The sequence below is a fragment of the Hypanus sabinus genome, chromosome 15, assembly GCF_030144855.1.
Source record: "Hypanus sabinus isolate sHypSab1 chromosome 15, sHypSab1.hap1, whole genome shotgun sequence".
Lineage (NCBI taxonomy): Eukaryota > Metazoa > Chordata > Chondrichthyes > Myliobatiformes > Dasyatidae > Hypanus > Hypanus sabinus.
In genome coordinates this window covers 66,314,940-66,331,921 of record NC_082720.1, presented here as the reverse complement: position 1 = coordinate 66,331,921, position 16,982 = coordinate 66,314,940, and the positions used below count along the sequence as shown (strand labels likewise).

General features: G+C 43.0%; 1 protein-coding gene across 1 annotated transcript; it reads left to right on the top strand.

Annotated features, from left to right (window-relative positions):
- The first annotated feature begins 1,806 nt into the window (after positions 1-1,806).
- On the top strand, positions 1,807-12,497 carry LOC132405178 (uncharacterized). Its single transcript, XM_059989876.1, has 6 exons — positions 1,807-1,907; positions 2,347-2,685; positions 2,799-3,059; positions 5,687-5,790; positions 10,871-10,954; positions 11,199-12,497. Exons 1-6 carry the CDS (start codon positions 1,862-1,864, stop codon positions 11,211-11,213), a joined length of 849 nt encoding a protein of 282 aa, XP_059845859.1. The 5' UTR covers positions 1,807-1,861; the 3' UTR covers positions 11,214-12,497.
- The last annotated feature ends 4,485 nt before the right edge of the window (positions 12,498-16,982 follow it).

Here is a 16,982-nt window from a genome sequence, read left to right as displayed (position 1 = left end):
CAATAGAGACTCAACATCACATCCCTGCTCTTATATTCTATACCACCGAAAATGAATGCCAACGTTGCATTTGACTTCTTCACAACCAACTCAACCTGGAGGTTAACCTTTAGGGTATCTTGCACAAGGACTCCCAAGACCCTTATGCATCTCTGCATTTTGCATTCTCTCCCCCATCTAAATAATAGTCTGCCCATTACTTCTTCCAACATTGACCAACATTGTATTTCATTTGCCACTTCTTTGCCCATTCCCCAAAACTATCTAAGTCTCTCTGCAGGCTCTCTGTTTCCTCAACACTACCCGCTCCACCATCTATCTTTGTATCATCGGCAAATTTAGCCACAAATCCATTAATCCCATAGTCCAAATCATTGACATACATCATAAAAAGCAGCAGTACCAACACTGATCTCTGTGGAACTCCACTGGTAACCGGTAGCCAGCCAGAATAGAATCCCTTTATTCACAGTCTCTGTTTTCTGCTGACCAGCCAATGCTCCACCCATGCTAGTAACTTCCCTGAAGTTCTTTGGATTTTTGTTGTTCTTAGTTCTTAAGAGTTCAGGTCTATTAGCAAACGTCTTCAACCGTCTGAGTTGAAAAAGGTGCTGATATGCCTTTTTCACCACACAGCCAGTATGTACAGACCATGTGAGATCCTCGGTGATGTGTATGCCGGGGAACTAAAAGCGATTCATTCTGTCAACCCCAGATCCATTGACGTCAATAGGGATTAGCCTGTCTCCATTCCTACTGTCGTCCACAACCAGCTCCTTTGTATTTGCAACATTGAGGGAGAGGTTTTTTTTCTTGACACCATCCTGTCAGGGTGATGACTTCTCTGTAGGTTGCCTCATTATTATTTGAGATTGGGCAAATCAGTGTAGTGTTGTCAGCAAATTTAATTAGCAGATTGGAGCTGTGGGGGTGCAACACAGACATTGTTTCACAGAGAGTAAAGGAGAGGGTTTAGGAAACAGTCATGAGAGGCACCTGTGTTGAGAGTTAGAGGGGCATTGGTGAGGGAGTCTGCTGGTGATCTGTCAGGAAGTCCAGGATTCAGCTACACTAGTAAGGTTGAAGGCCGAGGTCTCTGAGCTTCTTGTCGAGCCTGGAGGGAATTACAGTGTTGAATGCTGAACGGTAGATCATTCCTGTGGGTCATTCAATATATCAATGCTGCATTCACCAACCCAGAGACTAAAACCAATCATAATCACAATTCGATAGTGTAATTGTTCAACTGTAGTGGTGGATATTGAAGTGTTACTCATGTCAAAGTGTTACAGAGAAGCAGGAGTCCACATGACAACCACCAACACTTCCTACACACACTCAGCACTGGGTCCCGGTGGTTCTCACAGCAACACTGAACAACAAACCATTATCTCTCTCTCTCTCTCTCTCTCTCTCTCTCTCTCTCTCTCTCTCTCTCTCCCTCCCTCTCCCTCTCCCTCTCCCTCCCCACCAAGGCTTTATTGTGTTTGATGTAATTCTGGCTTTAATAGCAGACTCGGTTTCAGCAGAGATCAAGTCCCATGTGTGAATCAATGAGAGGTTGAAGCAAATGAGGTTCATTCATATCTTGGCAGTAATGCAACAGTGTGGATGCCAACTGCCATAAAAACTCAAGCAAGAAGAGGTTCATTCAGAAACTGCAGTTGTGTATGGGACTTAAACCAATCTGGAGAATGGGCTATTTTCTAAACATGGAGAAAATTCAAAAATCAGAAGTGAAAAGGGGCCTAGTAGCCCTCGTACAGGATTCCCTAAAGGTTAACTTGCAGGATGATTAAGTGATAAGAAAGATATGCAATATCAGCATTCATTTTGAGAGGATCAGGATATAAAAGCAAGGATGTCAAGGCTTAATAAGACATTATTCAGACTGGACTTGGGGAATGGTGAGCAGCTTTGAAACTCATATCTCAGCAAAGATGTTCCAGTATTGGAGAGGGTCCAGAAGAGTGTCATGAGAATGACTCTGGGAATGAAAGGGTTAAGAAAGAGGAGTATTTGAAGGCTCAAGTCCTAAGTGGGGTCTCATTGAAACCTATTGAAGATTGTAAGGGCTAGACAAGTGGATGTGCAGAGGATGTTTCCTATACAGTGGAGTCTAGGACCAGAAGGCATTTAAAGAAGAGAGGGTCATCCATTCAGGACTGAGATGAAGAGGAACCCCTTCAGCCGGAGAGTGGTGAATCTGTGGAATTAATTTAAAGCTATGATTAATATGTTATTGATCGGTCAGGACATCTAAGGTTATCAGGAGAAGTCAGATGAATGGAATTGAGAGGGATTGACATTGTAACATTTTAATGAGTTCTCCTCTCTTTCATGCAGGTCTATATAATAAACATTACACACATTATCGCTTAGTTACGGATTACAGTGAATTCCACCTCATCTGTTACAGTAATGAACTTTACAACACTGCTGCTTGGACTTGGGAGTCACATTTTCATCAAAGTCCAAGAAAAACAATTGCATCAGCATTGAAATCTCAGCCTGTGAATGTCAGTGAGAGCCACTTTGTCAATCGACTGATGCTCACAGCTACAACTTTTAACGGTTGGAATTTAAGTATGAGGGTTTTTCCTGTGGTGTTTGAAGATGCAGGATATTACACCTGTACTCTGGAAAGAAGTGTATTTACGAGTATCAGACTAATCACAGTTAAAGGTAGGAGACAGAATGTGTGACTACAGACTTGCAAAAACGACAGCTTTTTGCTTTAGTGCAGAATGTCGGTCCTGTTTTTAAGGAGACCAATAATATTTTTCTTGTCACCAAAGTCACAGCTGAACTGTCTGATACAGTGACTGAGGGAGACACAGTTACCCTGAGATGCTCTGTGTCTGACACCACTACATCAATGAGACTGGTTTGGATCAACAGAGACAGTGAAACTGTTGGAGAAAAAACACTGAATGGGGAAGAGAAATCACTGAGTCTGGTCATACAGAAAGCTGTGAGAAGCAGAGGGAACTGGATGTGTGGTGTGTTTGATCAAGAAAGTCTCCAACTTTCACTACCATATAATCTGGAAGTCACAGGTAAGTGTCTCGAGTTTTTCCCAGTGTACTGATTTTCACGATTGGGCTTCATTCATTCTGCAGCAGTGACTGTCTATTTCCATGCTGTGGATCAATCCTAAAGCTCTCCCTGTGACTGTGAGGGCTTTCAACATCACAATGGTATACGAGGCGTCAGGCTGATTTGCCTCTGGAAGTGACAATTTTTATTGATGACTGTTGGGAGTATTGTCAGGTCATGCTAATGAGCAGGTGAGGTAGGATTGGATACTGGGGAATAAGTGGGGAATGGGATTGTTCTGAGAGCTGCCACACATTCATGGGATTAAATGACTTCCTTCCTGTTGTGAGAGATGTGGAACATCTCTTAAAGAATCCAAGTTAATGATTCAGAATCAGAATCAGTTTTATTATCACTGTTATATTCTCCCATAGGTCTGTTTCAATAAGTTCCACATTCTCCCAGACATCTATTCCAGAAAATTCCGTTAATTCAAAACCTATGTGTTCTGAGAAAACATAACATATTGTATTGACTCCAAATAAGTTGCCAGCTTCTTCATCTGTGTCATTCTGCATGTCCTATGTCATCAATTCATCACCACCCTGTCTTCTAAACTCTGGTGGATACATGTCTAACCTACCCAGTCTTTCCTCATTGATGCAAACTAGGTATCCAGATATCAGCCCCGTGAAAGTTAATGAGATCAATACTCCTCACAATCTCTCTCTCTTTTGCAATCCATCCCATAGGGTGATGATGGCTCCTTTTGGTCAGTTAGTGGGAACTCCACTCCTCACAATACTCCAGGAATGGTGTCATAAATACTTTTATTTATTTATTATAATACAGTGCAGAATAGACCCTTCTAGCATTTTGAGCACAAAAGTATACGGGTTTAGAGACAACTTGGCTCCTGAAACCACCAAATGAGTCTGAGGAGAGCATAGATACGTCAGAGTTCCTGAGGTGTTGGGAGGAAAGGGGAGGAGGGAGTGATGCAAGATCCCTAAGCTTCTGGGATGAACTGATAGAAATTATGAGAATCGCAGACAGTCATAGATTTTTTTCCAGGATAGATATTAAAGATACTGATGGTGTAGTAGATAGTGTAACAGTATTACTACTCAAAGCCTCAGAGTGGAATTCAATTCCAGCACCGACAGAAGGAGTTTATACGAGCTCCCCGTGACCATATGGATTTCCTGAGTGATGTATTTTCATCCACTTTCCAAAGACATATTGGTTAATAGGTTTATTGGTCATTGTAAATTGCCCTGAGATTGGGCTTGGGTTAAATAGGTGGGGTGCTGTATGTCAAGACAAGGGTTAAATTTGTGAGGTGCTGTGCATCAATTCTGGGTTAAGTAGGTGGGGTGCTGTGCATCAAGGCTGGGTTAAGTGGGTGGGCTGCTGTGCCTCGAGACTAAGGTTAGATTTGTGGGGTGCTGTTCATCAAGGCTGGGTTGAATGGGTGGGGGGCTGTTTGGCTGGAGCTCATTAAAATAAAGTTCAAAGTGAGTTGGGTGGAAAGTTCATGGTCACAGAGAGGAATTCACCTGGAATCCGCTGATGGAGATTTGGTAGCAACATTGTTGAAGAGGCAACCAGACAGACAGGAGAAAGGCAGGGTACAGAGGGTTTTAGATCATGTGAAGAAAATCGGAATTTTCCTGCTCAGATCTATAACTCAGCATGGTTTGCTTTCCTGTGTCTGAGCAAAGGAGTCTGTGTATAAGACCATAAGACATTGGAGCAGAAATGGGCCACTTGGCCATTTGAGTCTGCACTGCCATTCGACATTGGCTGAGATGTGATCCCTCTCAAACCCCTTACCCTGCTTCCAGCCCTTAAACTTTGATGCCTCCATAGACATCTGTGGCAACAAAATCCTCAGGTTCACCATCATCTGGCAAAATAAATTTCTCTTCAAATTGTTCTAAAGAGGTGCCCTATTCTGAGGCTCTGCTTTCTGGCTCTAGTCTCTCCCACTGTTGCAAATACCTACTCCATGTTCACTCTGTCTGAGGAATTCAATATTCAGTAGATCTTAATGAGTTTCCGTCTTGTTCTTTGAAACTCTGGCAAGAATAGGCTGAGAGATGTCACCTTTTCCTCATACATTAAGCATTTCATTCCGGGATCATTCTTGTGAGCTTCCCCTGGACCCTCCCCAATGCCAGCACGTCCTCTCAGAGACAACGGGTCCAAAGCTGTTCACAATTATTGTCGCACACCTGACATGCGGAATGAAGTGGGTAAACCTGGATTGTGAAAATACCGGTAAAACAGTTGTATTACTTCTTGAAACATCGTGTTACTTAAAACAGTCCAAATGTTTATGTTGATATTTGCATTGAAATTTCTAGAGCAGAATACACTTTGAAAATGATCAATATTATGATGAACAGGTCTATTTCTTCCAGTCATCTTAATCTTGTTACAGTTGCTGCGTCCACGAAGATCAGATAAAAATCATAAAACACAAAATCATAAATATTTAAAAGTAATTCTCGAAGTTCCCAACCATGAATATTTGTCATTATTTTATTGCAGACTGTTTTCGCAATCATGTCTTCTGCTGAATGTCTGACAGAACTACTTGGGCATTAAATGTGATGTAAAATTGTAACTTTCTCCTTTACAGTGAAATCACTTCCGGACCGTTGGTTCACCACAAATGCTGGATACCTGTTTGTTAAACTGGTCGTTGGTCTTGGACTCATCTACAGTTTGATGAAGAAAAACAGAGTAAGATTTTTTCTTAATTTTGTTGTGAATGCCTGCAAGAGAATGAATCTTGGGTAGTTTATGATGGCATACTGTATACCTCCTTGGTTCGTAAATTTACTTTGAACTTTAAACTCTTACTGACGTTGCTCCTGGCTCCCGTCAGATTACAGAAAACAGCCACAATAGCTGTTTCATTGGCCCTCCTGGCCTGTTGCTCCCTTCAAACCAATCACGACCTATCATCAGCTTCAGTACCTCATTCCTGCTGGAGAGAGAAGCTGGAGACCAATGAGCCCATCCTCATTAGGTGATTGGTTGTGGAAAGAATCAGTGGGGACTTCCGGTTCCGGTAAGGTGGCGATTGTTTAGTCGCTTTAAACTTTTTGCTCCGTTACATTTGTTACCTCCGCACTATGTATCTCCCTTTTCTTATTTCAGTTTGTTAACTTTTTTGTCTTTCTCATCTGCCTGTGAATATGCCTATCTCACAATGGCTACAAAGATTCCTAATTCTGGGAAAACAGAAGCCTCCACGTCTCTGTCTGCCGAGATTCTCTCTGTCCTGGAACAGCATCGACAAGAAATTCTAACTGATTCTAAGACTGAATTTAGATCTTCTATCAGTCAGTTGGAGTCAACATTGGATCAGATTAACGCTAGTGTGGATGAACATGCTGAACATTTATCTTGCATCAACTTAACTTCCAAAGAAATAAAACATCGTGTTCAGCAGCTGGAAGCCATCTGCTCCAACCTGACAGAGCAAAACAGCAAACTTTCTCTCAAAATTATGGATCTTGAAATTCGGAGCAGACGTTATAACCTACAAATTCTCAGTTTGCCAGAGGCCATCGAAACGGTTTCTCCCACTGAATTTTTCTTTTCTTTACTTTGTGAGATTTTCGAGAAAGAAATTCTTCCGACCCCACCTGAGTTAGAGAGAGCCCAGAGGATATTTGTTCCTCAAGCTGTTTTGGGTTCTAGATCACATCCAATTATTCCCTGTTTTCATGGATACCAGGTGAAAAACCATCTGATCATGGAGGCACGCTGGAGAGGTAATTTGGATTACCAAGGTAATACCATTCGTATCGTTGAATACTATGCCCCTCAGGTTTTGAAGATGCACGCCGAGTTCAAAGGCGTTCCGAAAGAGTTATTTTATTTTAGACTCAAGTCTTCCCTCCATAATCCCATTGATGTCCGAATTACACTTTCTACTGGGGACTATAAATGGTTTACGTCGGTCAAGGAGTCCCAGAGGTTCAGTGAAGATCTCCCAGCCATTTCGACTTCTTTGGACTCAGTTCGACTTTCTAAAATGGCCGATAAGTACTTTCTAAAGTAAAAGTCTTTTGCAGACTCAGATTTTATTTGAGTGATCTAGTCCACTTTTGAATATCCTTAACTATTGAGAACCGTTAATGGCTTTAGTCGGTTTCTCTCCGGACTTGGTGTGACTTTATAAAATGGCCAATAGGTACTTCCATTTTAAAAAAAAGCCTTCTTGTGGACTCAGATTTTATTGACGTAATTTAGTTTACTCTTGAGTAACTTTAACTACTAAGAACCACAAATGGTTTCAGTCAATTTGGGTGGCTTTGAGTTTTATTGAAGGTCTCCCTGCCCATTTATTCTATTAGATTTGTTTTTTTTTTAAATGGCGGATATGTACTTTATATATATATATTAAATTTCTCTTTTCTTTTTTTTCCCTTTTTATTCTCAAATTTACTTTTTTTTCTCTATTTCATTTTTTCATATTTTCTCACGGATAGATTATTTCTTGATTATTCATTCATATTAAGTTTTTTTATGATATTGTTTCGTTTTATTTGTAATGTTTATTTGCAGTGCATAAATTAGCTAGTGCTATATTATTGAAGTGGATCCTACGTCAATGTTACGAATCTGGAAGTTGGTTTTTGAACAGGCAAATTATTATTCAGAGCACGGAGAATTCAAAACGCAGAGATGCAAAGGGACTTGGGAGTCCTTGTGCAGGATACCCTAGAGGTTAACCTCCAGGTTGAGTCAGTTGTGAAGAAGGCAAATGCAATGTTTGCATTCATTTCTGGAGGTATAGACTGAAACAGCAGGGATGTGATGTTTAAGCTCTATAAGGCACTCGAGAGACCAAACTTGGAATATTGTGTTCAGTTTTGTGCTCCTTATCATAGAAGTGATAAACTGACATTGCAGAGGGTTCAGAGAAGATTCATGAGAATGATTCCAGGAATGGGAAGTTTACTGTATGAGGAATGCCTGGCAGATCTTGAACAGTATTCCCTGGAGTTCAGGAGAATGAGGGGATCTCATGGAAACATTCGGAATGTGAAAAGGCCTGAACAGATGAGATGTGACAAAGTGATTTCCCATGGTAGGGGAGTCTAGGACAAGAGGGCATGACTTCAGGATTGAAGGACGTCCATTTAAAACAGAGATGTGCAGAAATTACTTTATTCAGAGGATGGAAAATCTGTGGAATTTGTTGTCACTAGTGGCTTTGGAGGCCAAGTCATTGGGTGCATTTATGGCAGAGATAGATAGGATCTTGACTAGCCAGGGCATGAAAGAGTATGGTGAGAAGGCAGGGGAGTGGGGATGACTGGAAGAATTACATCAGCCATGATTGAAAGGCAGATCACACGATGGGCCAAATGGCCTACTTCTGCTCCTATATCCTATAGTCTTAAGGAGTCCTGCAACAAGAAAGCAGCATCCAATGTCAAGGCCACAAACCATCCTGGCTTCACCTTCTTCCTCACCCCCATTCTGGGCTACAAACACCCCTTCTAGTTGAGACAACACTTCATCTGCAAGTCAGTTGGGTCAGCTACTGATTCCAATGCTCCCAGTATGGCCTCCTCTACAGCAGTGAGTCCCATGCCAAATGGAACAATTCTTTGTTGAGCATGTTTGCTCCATCTGCACCACACAGGATTTTCTGGAGACAAACTCTTTTCATTTCTCTCCCCATTCCCATTCTGACGTGTTGGTCAATGGTGTTTGCTACTCCCTCAAGGAGGCCACTCTCAGTGTGCAGAAGCAGAACCTCATAATCCGTCTAGGTAGCCTCCAGCCTGACAGCATGAACATTGATATATCTACCTTGTGTTTTTTCTCCCATCCCCCTTCTCTCTTCTTACATTCCCCATTCTGGATCCCCTCCTACCCCTTCTCGTCTCCTCCCCTGCCAATCATCTCCTTTTGGTAATGCCGGATGTAGCAGTCAGACCAGATGGATTCTGGATTCACTATTCACAGAATGGACCGAACTGCTGACTCAGGGAAGGCAGAAGGAGAAGGTGTGTGTTTTATAGTTAACTGTCACTGGTACTCTGATGTGGTGTTTCTGTCAAACTCCTGTCTCCCTGACTGAGGACACCTAGCAGTCAAATGATGTCCATTCTACTTACCTCTGGAGTTCTCCTGTGTAATCCTGGCCAATATATATCCAGTATTAAGATGTCAAGGGAGATTGAAACATCTAGGGGAATGCAGAAGGCAGGAGATGATTCAGTGCCGACTGACTGTCTAATTGAATCACCAATGCGATGGAATTCCCTGATGCCAGAGAAGGAGTCTGTGGGATCCATTGCTTGTTGTGTTGAAGGGTAGACCTCTACACCTTGTTGTGTTTCGTTAGATTTTTTTTGTGTGGAGGGTAGGGCTTTGGGGGGTTGATGAACACGTTCTGTTTTCGTTTTGAGTTTTGAGAAGTTGGAGTTGAAACATATCAGCTCCTGCCTGACAGGCAACTTGTATTAACTCCATTTGGCTGACCGGAGCAAGAAGTCCACAGTAGATGCCATCTCATTGGCTCTTCACTCAATCCTAGAACAGCTGGACAGAAAAGATGCATACATTAGGATTCCGTTTATCGACTACAGTGCAGCATTTGAAAAACTATCATCCCCTGAAAGCTAATCAATAAGCTCCAAGACCTTGGCATCAATACCTCCTTGTGCAATTGGATTCTGGATTTTCTCACATGTAGAACCCAATCAGTTCAAATTGGCAACAACTTCTCCATGATCTGCATCAACACAGTTGCACCACAAGGCTGTGTGCATAGTCCCCTGCTCTACTCATTTTACAATTTGAAAGTGTGGCTAAGCACAGCTCCAATACCATATTCAAGTTTGCTGGTGTCATCACTGTCATGGGGTGATTCAGCATAAAGGAGGTGGATTGAAAATCTTCCTGTGTGGAGTCACAACACCCCCTAACATAACATCTGCAAGACCAAGTTACTGATTATAGGCTTCAAGAGAGGGAACCCAGTGCCGCATGAGACAGTACTCTTCCGAGGATCAGAGTTGCAGAGGGTCAGCAGCTTTTAATTCCTCAGTATTCCTATTTCAGAGGACATGTTGAGGGCCCAACACGTAAGGGCAATTGTTAACGTACAGCAGTGTCTCTACTTCTTGAGCAGTTTGCTGAGATTCGGCATGACATCTAAAACCTTGAGACACATCTATAGATGTGTATTTGAAAGTATATTTAGTGGCTGCATCACAGCCTGGTATGGAAACACCAGTGCTTTCAAACAGAAAATCCTCCAAAAAGTAACGCGTATGGCCCAGTATATCACGGTAAAGTGCTGCCAGACATTGATCACATCTACATGGAATGCGAGCTTCCATCATCAGGGATTCCCACCACCCATGTTGAGCTCTCGTCTGGCTACTGCCATCAGGTAGAAGGTGCATGTCTGTCAGGACTCATCAACATCTTCAACAGCATTTACAACCCCTCAGCCATCAGGGTGCATTGGGTGCGGGAGTGGTGTGTGGTTTGATGTTATTCTTTGAACAGGTTACATGATTTTCTTTGTTTTGTGGCTGTCTGTGGGAAGACAAATCTCTGGGTTGTACATTGCATACATACTTTAATAATAAATGTACTTTGAATCTTCAAATCCTTGAAATTTGAATGCAGAACATTTTCCAATAGAGCATATCTGCTTCGTTGGTTAGTAATGTAAACATGGTCAGGTCTTATCAGGGGACAGATGTGTGATGAATCACAGAGTACAATTTACAGAAGACATGAATGTACATTCTATCAGTTAAAGAATAAAAATCTATTCCAGCAGATCATGCCTCAGGGATGTAACAGAAGGGGACGAGCCAGAGGCCAGAGAAGGAGAGGAATGTCGCATCAGAGTTACAAGGTGGTAAGTATAATCAAAGGAGATCTTCACACTATTTTCTCTCAGGAAGTTGAGTTGGTTTACAGTGTTAAATGGGTCCATTCGTTACAGTCTTTAATGTTTGGCAATATCAGATTAATGTTGCGCCAATGATGTTTGGATCATGTGGAGATCTGTTCCTTATTCTGTAAACTCACACTTCTCTTTAATTTATTTATATCAATCATTTTCAGTGCATATTTCATGTTTCATGTCTGATTCATCGCAGACAGAATTCAGATGAAGTGAGAGGAAGAGCAACAGATGCTTCACAGGAAGATGCCACATTTCAGGCTTCGAAATCTGATACTGATCTGAGATTTGTGAATGAACATTGCAGCCCGCAGGTGTCTACTCGGCCCATCATGTCCATTCCCCAGAGAGATGCACAGGTTCAAGAATCCAGATTGATACAGCTTGGAAACTTTGGAACCTGACTTCTGATTTTACTCTCAATTTATTGCCTGTAACATGAAAACTTAATTCCCCAAAGAAAATATTGCAAGCAATTTTCACCTCAGTACTGGTAACTGTGCTTGGCAAGAATATTCTTTCCAGGCAACTGTATAAATTTCCAAACTCGAGAAGGTACCTTTGTAAGCAGCTCAAACACAGGCAGACTGGAGAGCACAGCAACATTTTGGACAAAATTTGTTGCACTTCCTTTACAGTGAGAACTTTGTCAAGAGATGAAATTTGCACACAAATCTCTGTCTAGCATTTTATCAACTATTGCACAGCTGCAGCAAAGCATTCTTGCTTGAATATTTAATTGCTCTTGTAATCAGTGCCAACAATATACTGTTTGCCTTGTTAATAGCTTACTGCTCCAGAACCCACTTCTTGCTTTCTGTATTTGAAGTACAAAGACACCAAGATTTAGTTGCAACTTCCATTTACCCATTCTATTATCATTCACATTCTATTTCTTTCAGCTTTTATGGCCATAACTCAGTGTAGCATCGTGGCATTTTGGTAATTGTAACATCATTATAGTGCCAGCAAACCAGCTTCAATACTGCTACTGTCTGTAAGGAGTACGCACGTTCTCCCTGTGACTGCGTGGGTTTCCTCTGTTTGCTCTGGTTTCCTCCCATAATCCAATGACATAGGGGCTAATATGTTAATTGACCACATGGTGTAAGCACAAGCTTATTGGGCCAATATTACCTTTTACTGTGCCCTTCATCTAATTAAAAAAATAGATAATATATGCTTCTTCAATATAGTCAATGTCTATAATGTAACAATTAGTGGCACTATCTGTCATGAATACCTCTAATCTGAAAGACTTTGGAAGGTTTATGAAATAATAAGTCTGGAGTTTGTGAATTAGACTCATATGATTGTAGAACACAGAAGCTCACCGTGTCCATTCTCACCACCCAGAATCCATTTCCTATCAGAGGGCAAGTGCCGGTACAACACAGCTATCACAACAATAATGATAAGACTCTGAACATAGACTGAATTCTCTGTTGCCTGCATAATATGTCATTCTGAATCTAGAAGCAGCTTATATTGTACTTGCCTGCAATTAAAAGTCAAACTTACAACAATCTGTTGTCATTAAAAGTTCCTGCTTTGAATTTTATTTCATGTGTGAAACATTGATGACAAAATGTGGTGGTTTGTACATAGGTAGGATGTGAGAGTCACACAGTTTACAAGACTGACCTCCTGTAGATCGCTGAGACCTGATGAAGATTGAGAGACCACCTCAGGGTGGCAAACTACTCCTCCTCGGTAACCTGCACAGGGTCTAGAGAGTTGATGCACCTTTGCCTCATTTTTGTAGACACACTCGAGATGCAAAGAATTCATTTAAGGTCACCCCCGTCTGTTTCGGCAGCACACATGGATTACTAATCTGGATTTCCAGAGGACCAATTTCATCCGTTGCAAACATTTTGCTCCAACGAATCTGTAGAATCCCTTTGGATTTTCCTTCACCTTGTCTACTAGAGGAATCTTATGCTTTCTTTAAGCCTTCCTGATTTATTTCTTAAGTTTTCTCTGGCATTTCTAGTACTGCATTAGCACCTCATTTGTTACTGCTTGCCTGCACCTACAATACGCCTTCTTTCACTCTTAACCTGGGCCTCAACATCTCTTGAACACCAAGGTTCCTCCCTCACCACCATTCAGGGCCCCAGACAGTCCGTCCAGGTGAGGCAACACTTCACCTGTGAGTCTGCTGGTGTGATACTCTGCATCCAGCGCTCCCAGTGCGGCCTTCTGTACACTGGCGAGACCTGACACAGACCAGGAGATGGTTTTGCTGAACACCTATGTGCTGTCCACCAGAGAATGCAGGTTATCCCAGTGGCCACATATTTTAATTCCACGTCCCTGTCCCATTCTGATATGTCAGTGGACTCCTCCACTGTCAAGATGAAGCCACATACAGGTTTGAGGACAACACCTTATATTCCATCTAGGCAGCCTCGATCCTGATAGCATGAACATTGATTTCTCTAACTTCCGTTTACGCCTCCCTCCCATTCTTAACCCATCCCTTACTGATTGATTGATCTATATATTTATTTATTTATCCTTTTTTTTCTTCTTTTCTCTCAGTCTTTTTACTCTCTCTGTCTCTCTCACAATCGCTCTTTGTTTGCTCTCCATCTCACTCTGGTGCTCCCCTCCCACTTTCTTTCTGCCTAGACCTCTCGTGCCATGACCTTTTCCCTTCTTCAGCTGTGTATCCCTTTTGCCAATCAACTTCCCAGCTCTTAGCTTGATCCCTCCCCCTCCTGTCCTCTCATTTCAAATCTCCCCCTCCCCCTCCCACTTTCAAATCTCTTATTATCTCTTATAACCATGTAACAATTACAGCACAGAAACAGGCCATCTTGGCCATTTGAGTCCATGCTGAACGCTTCTCTCATCTAGTCCCACCTATCTGCACTCAGCCCATAACCCTCCATTCCTTGTCTGTCCATATACCTATCCAATTTTTTTTTTTAATGACAAAATCAAACCTGCCTGTACCACTTCTACAGGAAGCTCGTTCTACAGAGCTACCACTCTCTGAGTAAAGAAGTTCCCTCTCGTGTTACCCCTAAACTTTTGCCCCTTAACTCACAACTCATGTCCTCTTGTTTGAATCTCCCCTACTCTCAATGGAAAAAGCCTATCTGGGTCTCTGAAGCAGATGCTGCCTTCTCAGAGATGAAGAGGTGTTTCACCTCTGCTCCCATCCTGGTCCAACCAGACCCCTCTTGTCAATTCATTGTGGTGAATATGGGGTGGGAGCCGTCCTCTCCCAACATTCAGGCCCTGACCAAAAACTTCATCCCTGTTGCTTCTTTTCTCATAAACTGTCCCCCTGCTGAACAAAATAATGACGTAGGGAACAGGGAGTTACTGGTGGTCAAACTTGCTTTGGAGGAGTGGAGGCACTGGCTGGAGGGAGTGGAACATCTGTTTATTGTCCGGACCGATCACAAGAACCTCGCATATATCCAAACCGCCAGACGCCTGAATTCCTGCCAATCCTGTTCAGCATTATTTTTTGGCTGATTCAGATTGATGCTCACCTATCATCTGGGATCCAAGTACGGGAAGCCCAATGCTCTCTCCCGTCAATAATTTCCAAGGAGAGCGTTCCCAATCCCGAGACAATCCTTCCGCTATTCTGTGTGGTGGCTGCCTTCACTGGGAGATCGAGGCCATAGTCAGAGGCCCAACGGACTCAACCTGACCCAGGAAACGGACCCTCCAATTGCCTCTTTGTGCCTGTTTCTGTTCAGTCTCAGGTTCTCCAGTGGGGGCATACTTCTTTTTTCGCCTGCTATTTTGGGATCGATCAGTCTCTATCCCTTCTGAAGAGACATTTCCAGTGGCCCTCCATGGACACTGACACCTGTTCCTTCATCTCTGCCTGTTCTGTTTGTGCCCGCGGAAAAGCTTCCCACCGACCACCTGCTGGATTGCTTTGTTCGCCTACCTGTCCTAACAGCCCATGATCTCATATTGCACTGGATTTGGTTACTGAACTACCCCTTTCACTGCCTTTCTCACCATGGTGGACCGCTTCTCCAAAGCAGTGCACTTCCTAGCCATTCCCAAACTCCCTACAGCTCAGGAAACAGCCGACCTTCTCATCCATCACGCCTTCCACATTCGCGGGATTCCCTCTGACATTATTTCTGACTGGGGTCCCCAATTCGTGTCTCAAGTCTGGAGATCTTTTTGTCATGCCCTTGGAGCTACTGTAAGCCTGTCGTCCAGCTTTCATCTGCAGACAAACGGGCAAACCGAGTGAGCTAACCAGGATTTGGAAGCAGCACTGTGCTACATAACCGCCAACAACCCGTCTGCCTGGAGCACTCATCTCTCTTGGGTAGAGAATGCCCACAACTCCCTGGTCAGCACAGCCATGGAATGTTTCCCTTTGAATGCTCCCTCAGTTACCAACTCCCTCTGTTCTTCGCTCAAGACGATGACATTGTTGTGCCTTCTGTTCATGCCCATCTCCATTGGTGCCACAAGATCTGCAAAGACACACATGCAGCCCTACTTCACTCAACGGACAGCAAACAGAGGATTGTTGTTTGCCATCGGATTCCTGCACCTGTTATCGGCTGGGGCAGAAGGTTAAACTTTCTTCTAAAGACATCCCCCTCAGGAATGGACCCACGGAATTCACCCCTTGGTATCTGGCACCACTCGAGATTGAGAGTATTATCAACACCTCAGCAGTCAAACTCAAACTGTCCAAATCTATGCACATCCATCCTACATTCCACGTTTCCCAATTGAAACCAGTATCTGTCAGCCATCTGTGCCCTCCTGCCAAACCCACTCCACCCGCCCGGATCATTACTGACACCCAGCGTACACGGTCCGGCGATTACTGGATGTGTGCTGCCATGGCAGGGGTCTCCAATACCTGGTTGATTGGGAGGGATACGGTCCTGAGGAGCACACCTGGATTCCCCGCTCCTTTATCCTGGACCCTTCCTTCATCCGTGATTTCCATCGGGATAAACGGACAAGACTGGTGGATTGCCAGGAGTCTTCCATTGTGGAGAGGGTTACTGTCATGGTCCCGATCGTTAATTCCCTATCTTGCTCCTAATTTCCTTTGATTTTGACTTGTTTCCAAACATTAATTTCCCATTTACTGCTAAGTCTCTTTGATGACGGCACACCTGGTTCCATTCAAGACCTGCAGCATAAGAACCCTGGTGATACAACCATTAGTCACCAGATCATTGGACTTTGTCCTGTGAGATAACTACATATCCCGACCACTTAGAATCATTTGTTCTAAGTTTAGCTCCAGTTTCAATGATTACCTATGAGTCTCCATTTCTCTGAGTCAAGGCTCCGTGTCAAGGTTCCATATCAGGGCTCTGTGTCAAGATCCCTCCTGTTTGCTGTTTGGTGCTTACACCGGTGTAAGCATCCAAACTCAATCTCTGTGCCTGTGTCCTGTACTTGGGTTTGCTTCCTTCACTCCTTGCAACATTCATGTCAATGGAGAATGCAGGATTCCAGGCTGCTGTTGCAGAAACCAGGTGACACTGTTGCCATATCATCTTATTTATGGTGGGACCATGAGTCTACAGTGAACCAGCAGAGAATGGAATCAGTATCTGAGAGCAGCAACAGGCATCTCTTCGCTGCAGTCAATCTATTCTGGATATCAGTGAGCGTCTTGTTGTTAGAGCCTCACATTTCCATTCAATTAAAGAAAATTACTTTATATCTCTCACATAACTATCAATGTCAGACAATAAGAGAAGCATGAGACCCCACTGTTCACCGTCTCACAACATCCTGCTCTGATCTGCTCCATTTGCCATTTGGCTGGTTCATTAGATTTTCTGATCATGTCGACTGTCAGCAGGTTTTGTTGGAATTTTCTGCTGCTCATTCCAGTACATGATGCTACCGTGTAGATGTGATCAACACATGAGCAGACATAAGAATATAATAATTTCTCTGACTTCATAACCTTAGTTATATCAATTTGATTAATTCCTGACCAATGCAAATT

Excerpts from the sequence above, each read along its gene's own strand:
- LOC132405178 (XM_059989876.1), top strand. The coding sequence starts at position 1,862 with ATGTCAAGGCTTAATAAGACATTATTCAGACTGGACTTGGGGAATG. Across the intron at positions 2,686-2,798 it reads CAGACTAATCACAGTTAAAG|TCACAGCTGAACTGTCTGAT; the intron begins GTAGGAGACAGA and ends TTGTCACCAAAG. Across the intron at positions 3,060-5,686 it reads ATATAATCTGGAAGTCACAG|TGAAATCACTTCCGGACCGT; the intron begins GTAAGTGTCTCG and ends TCTCCTTTACAG.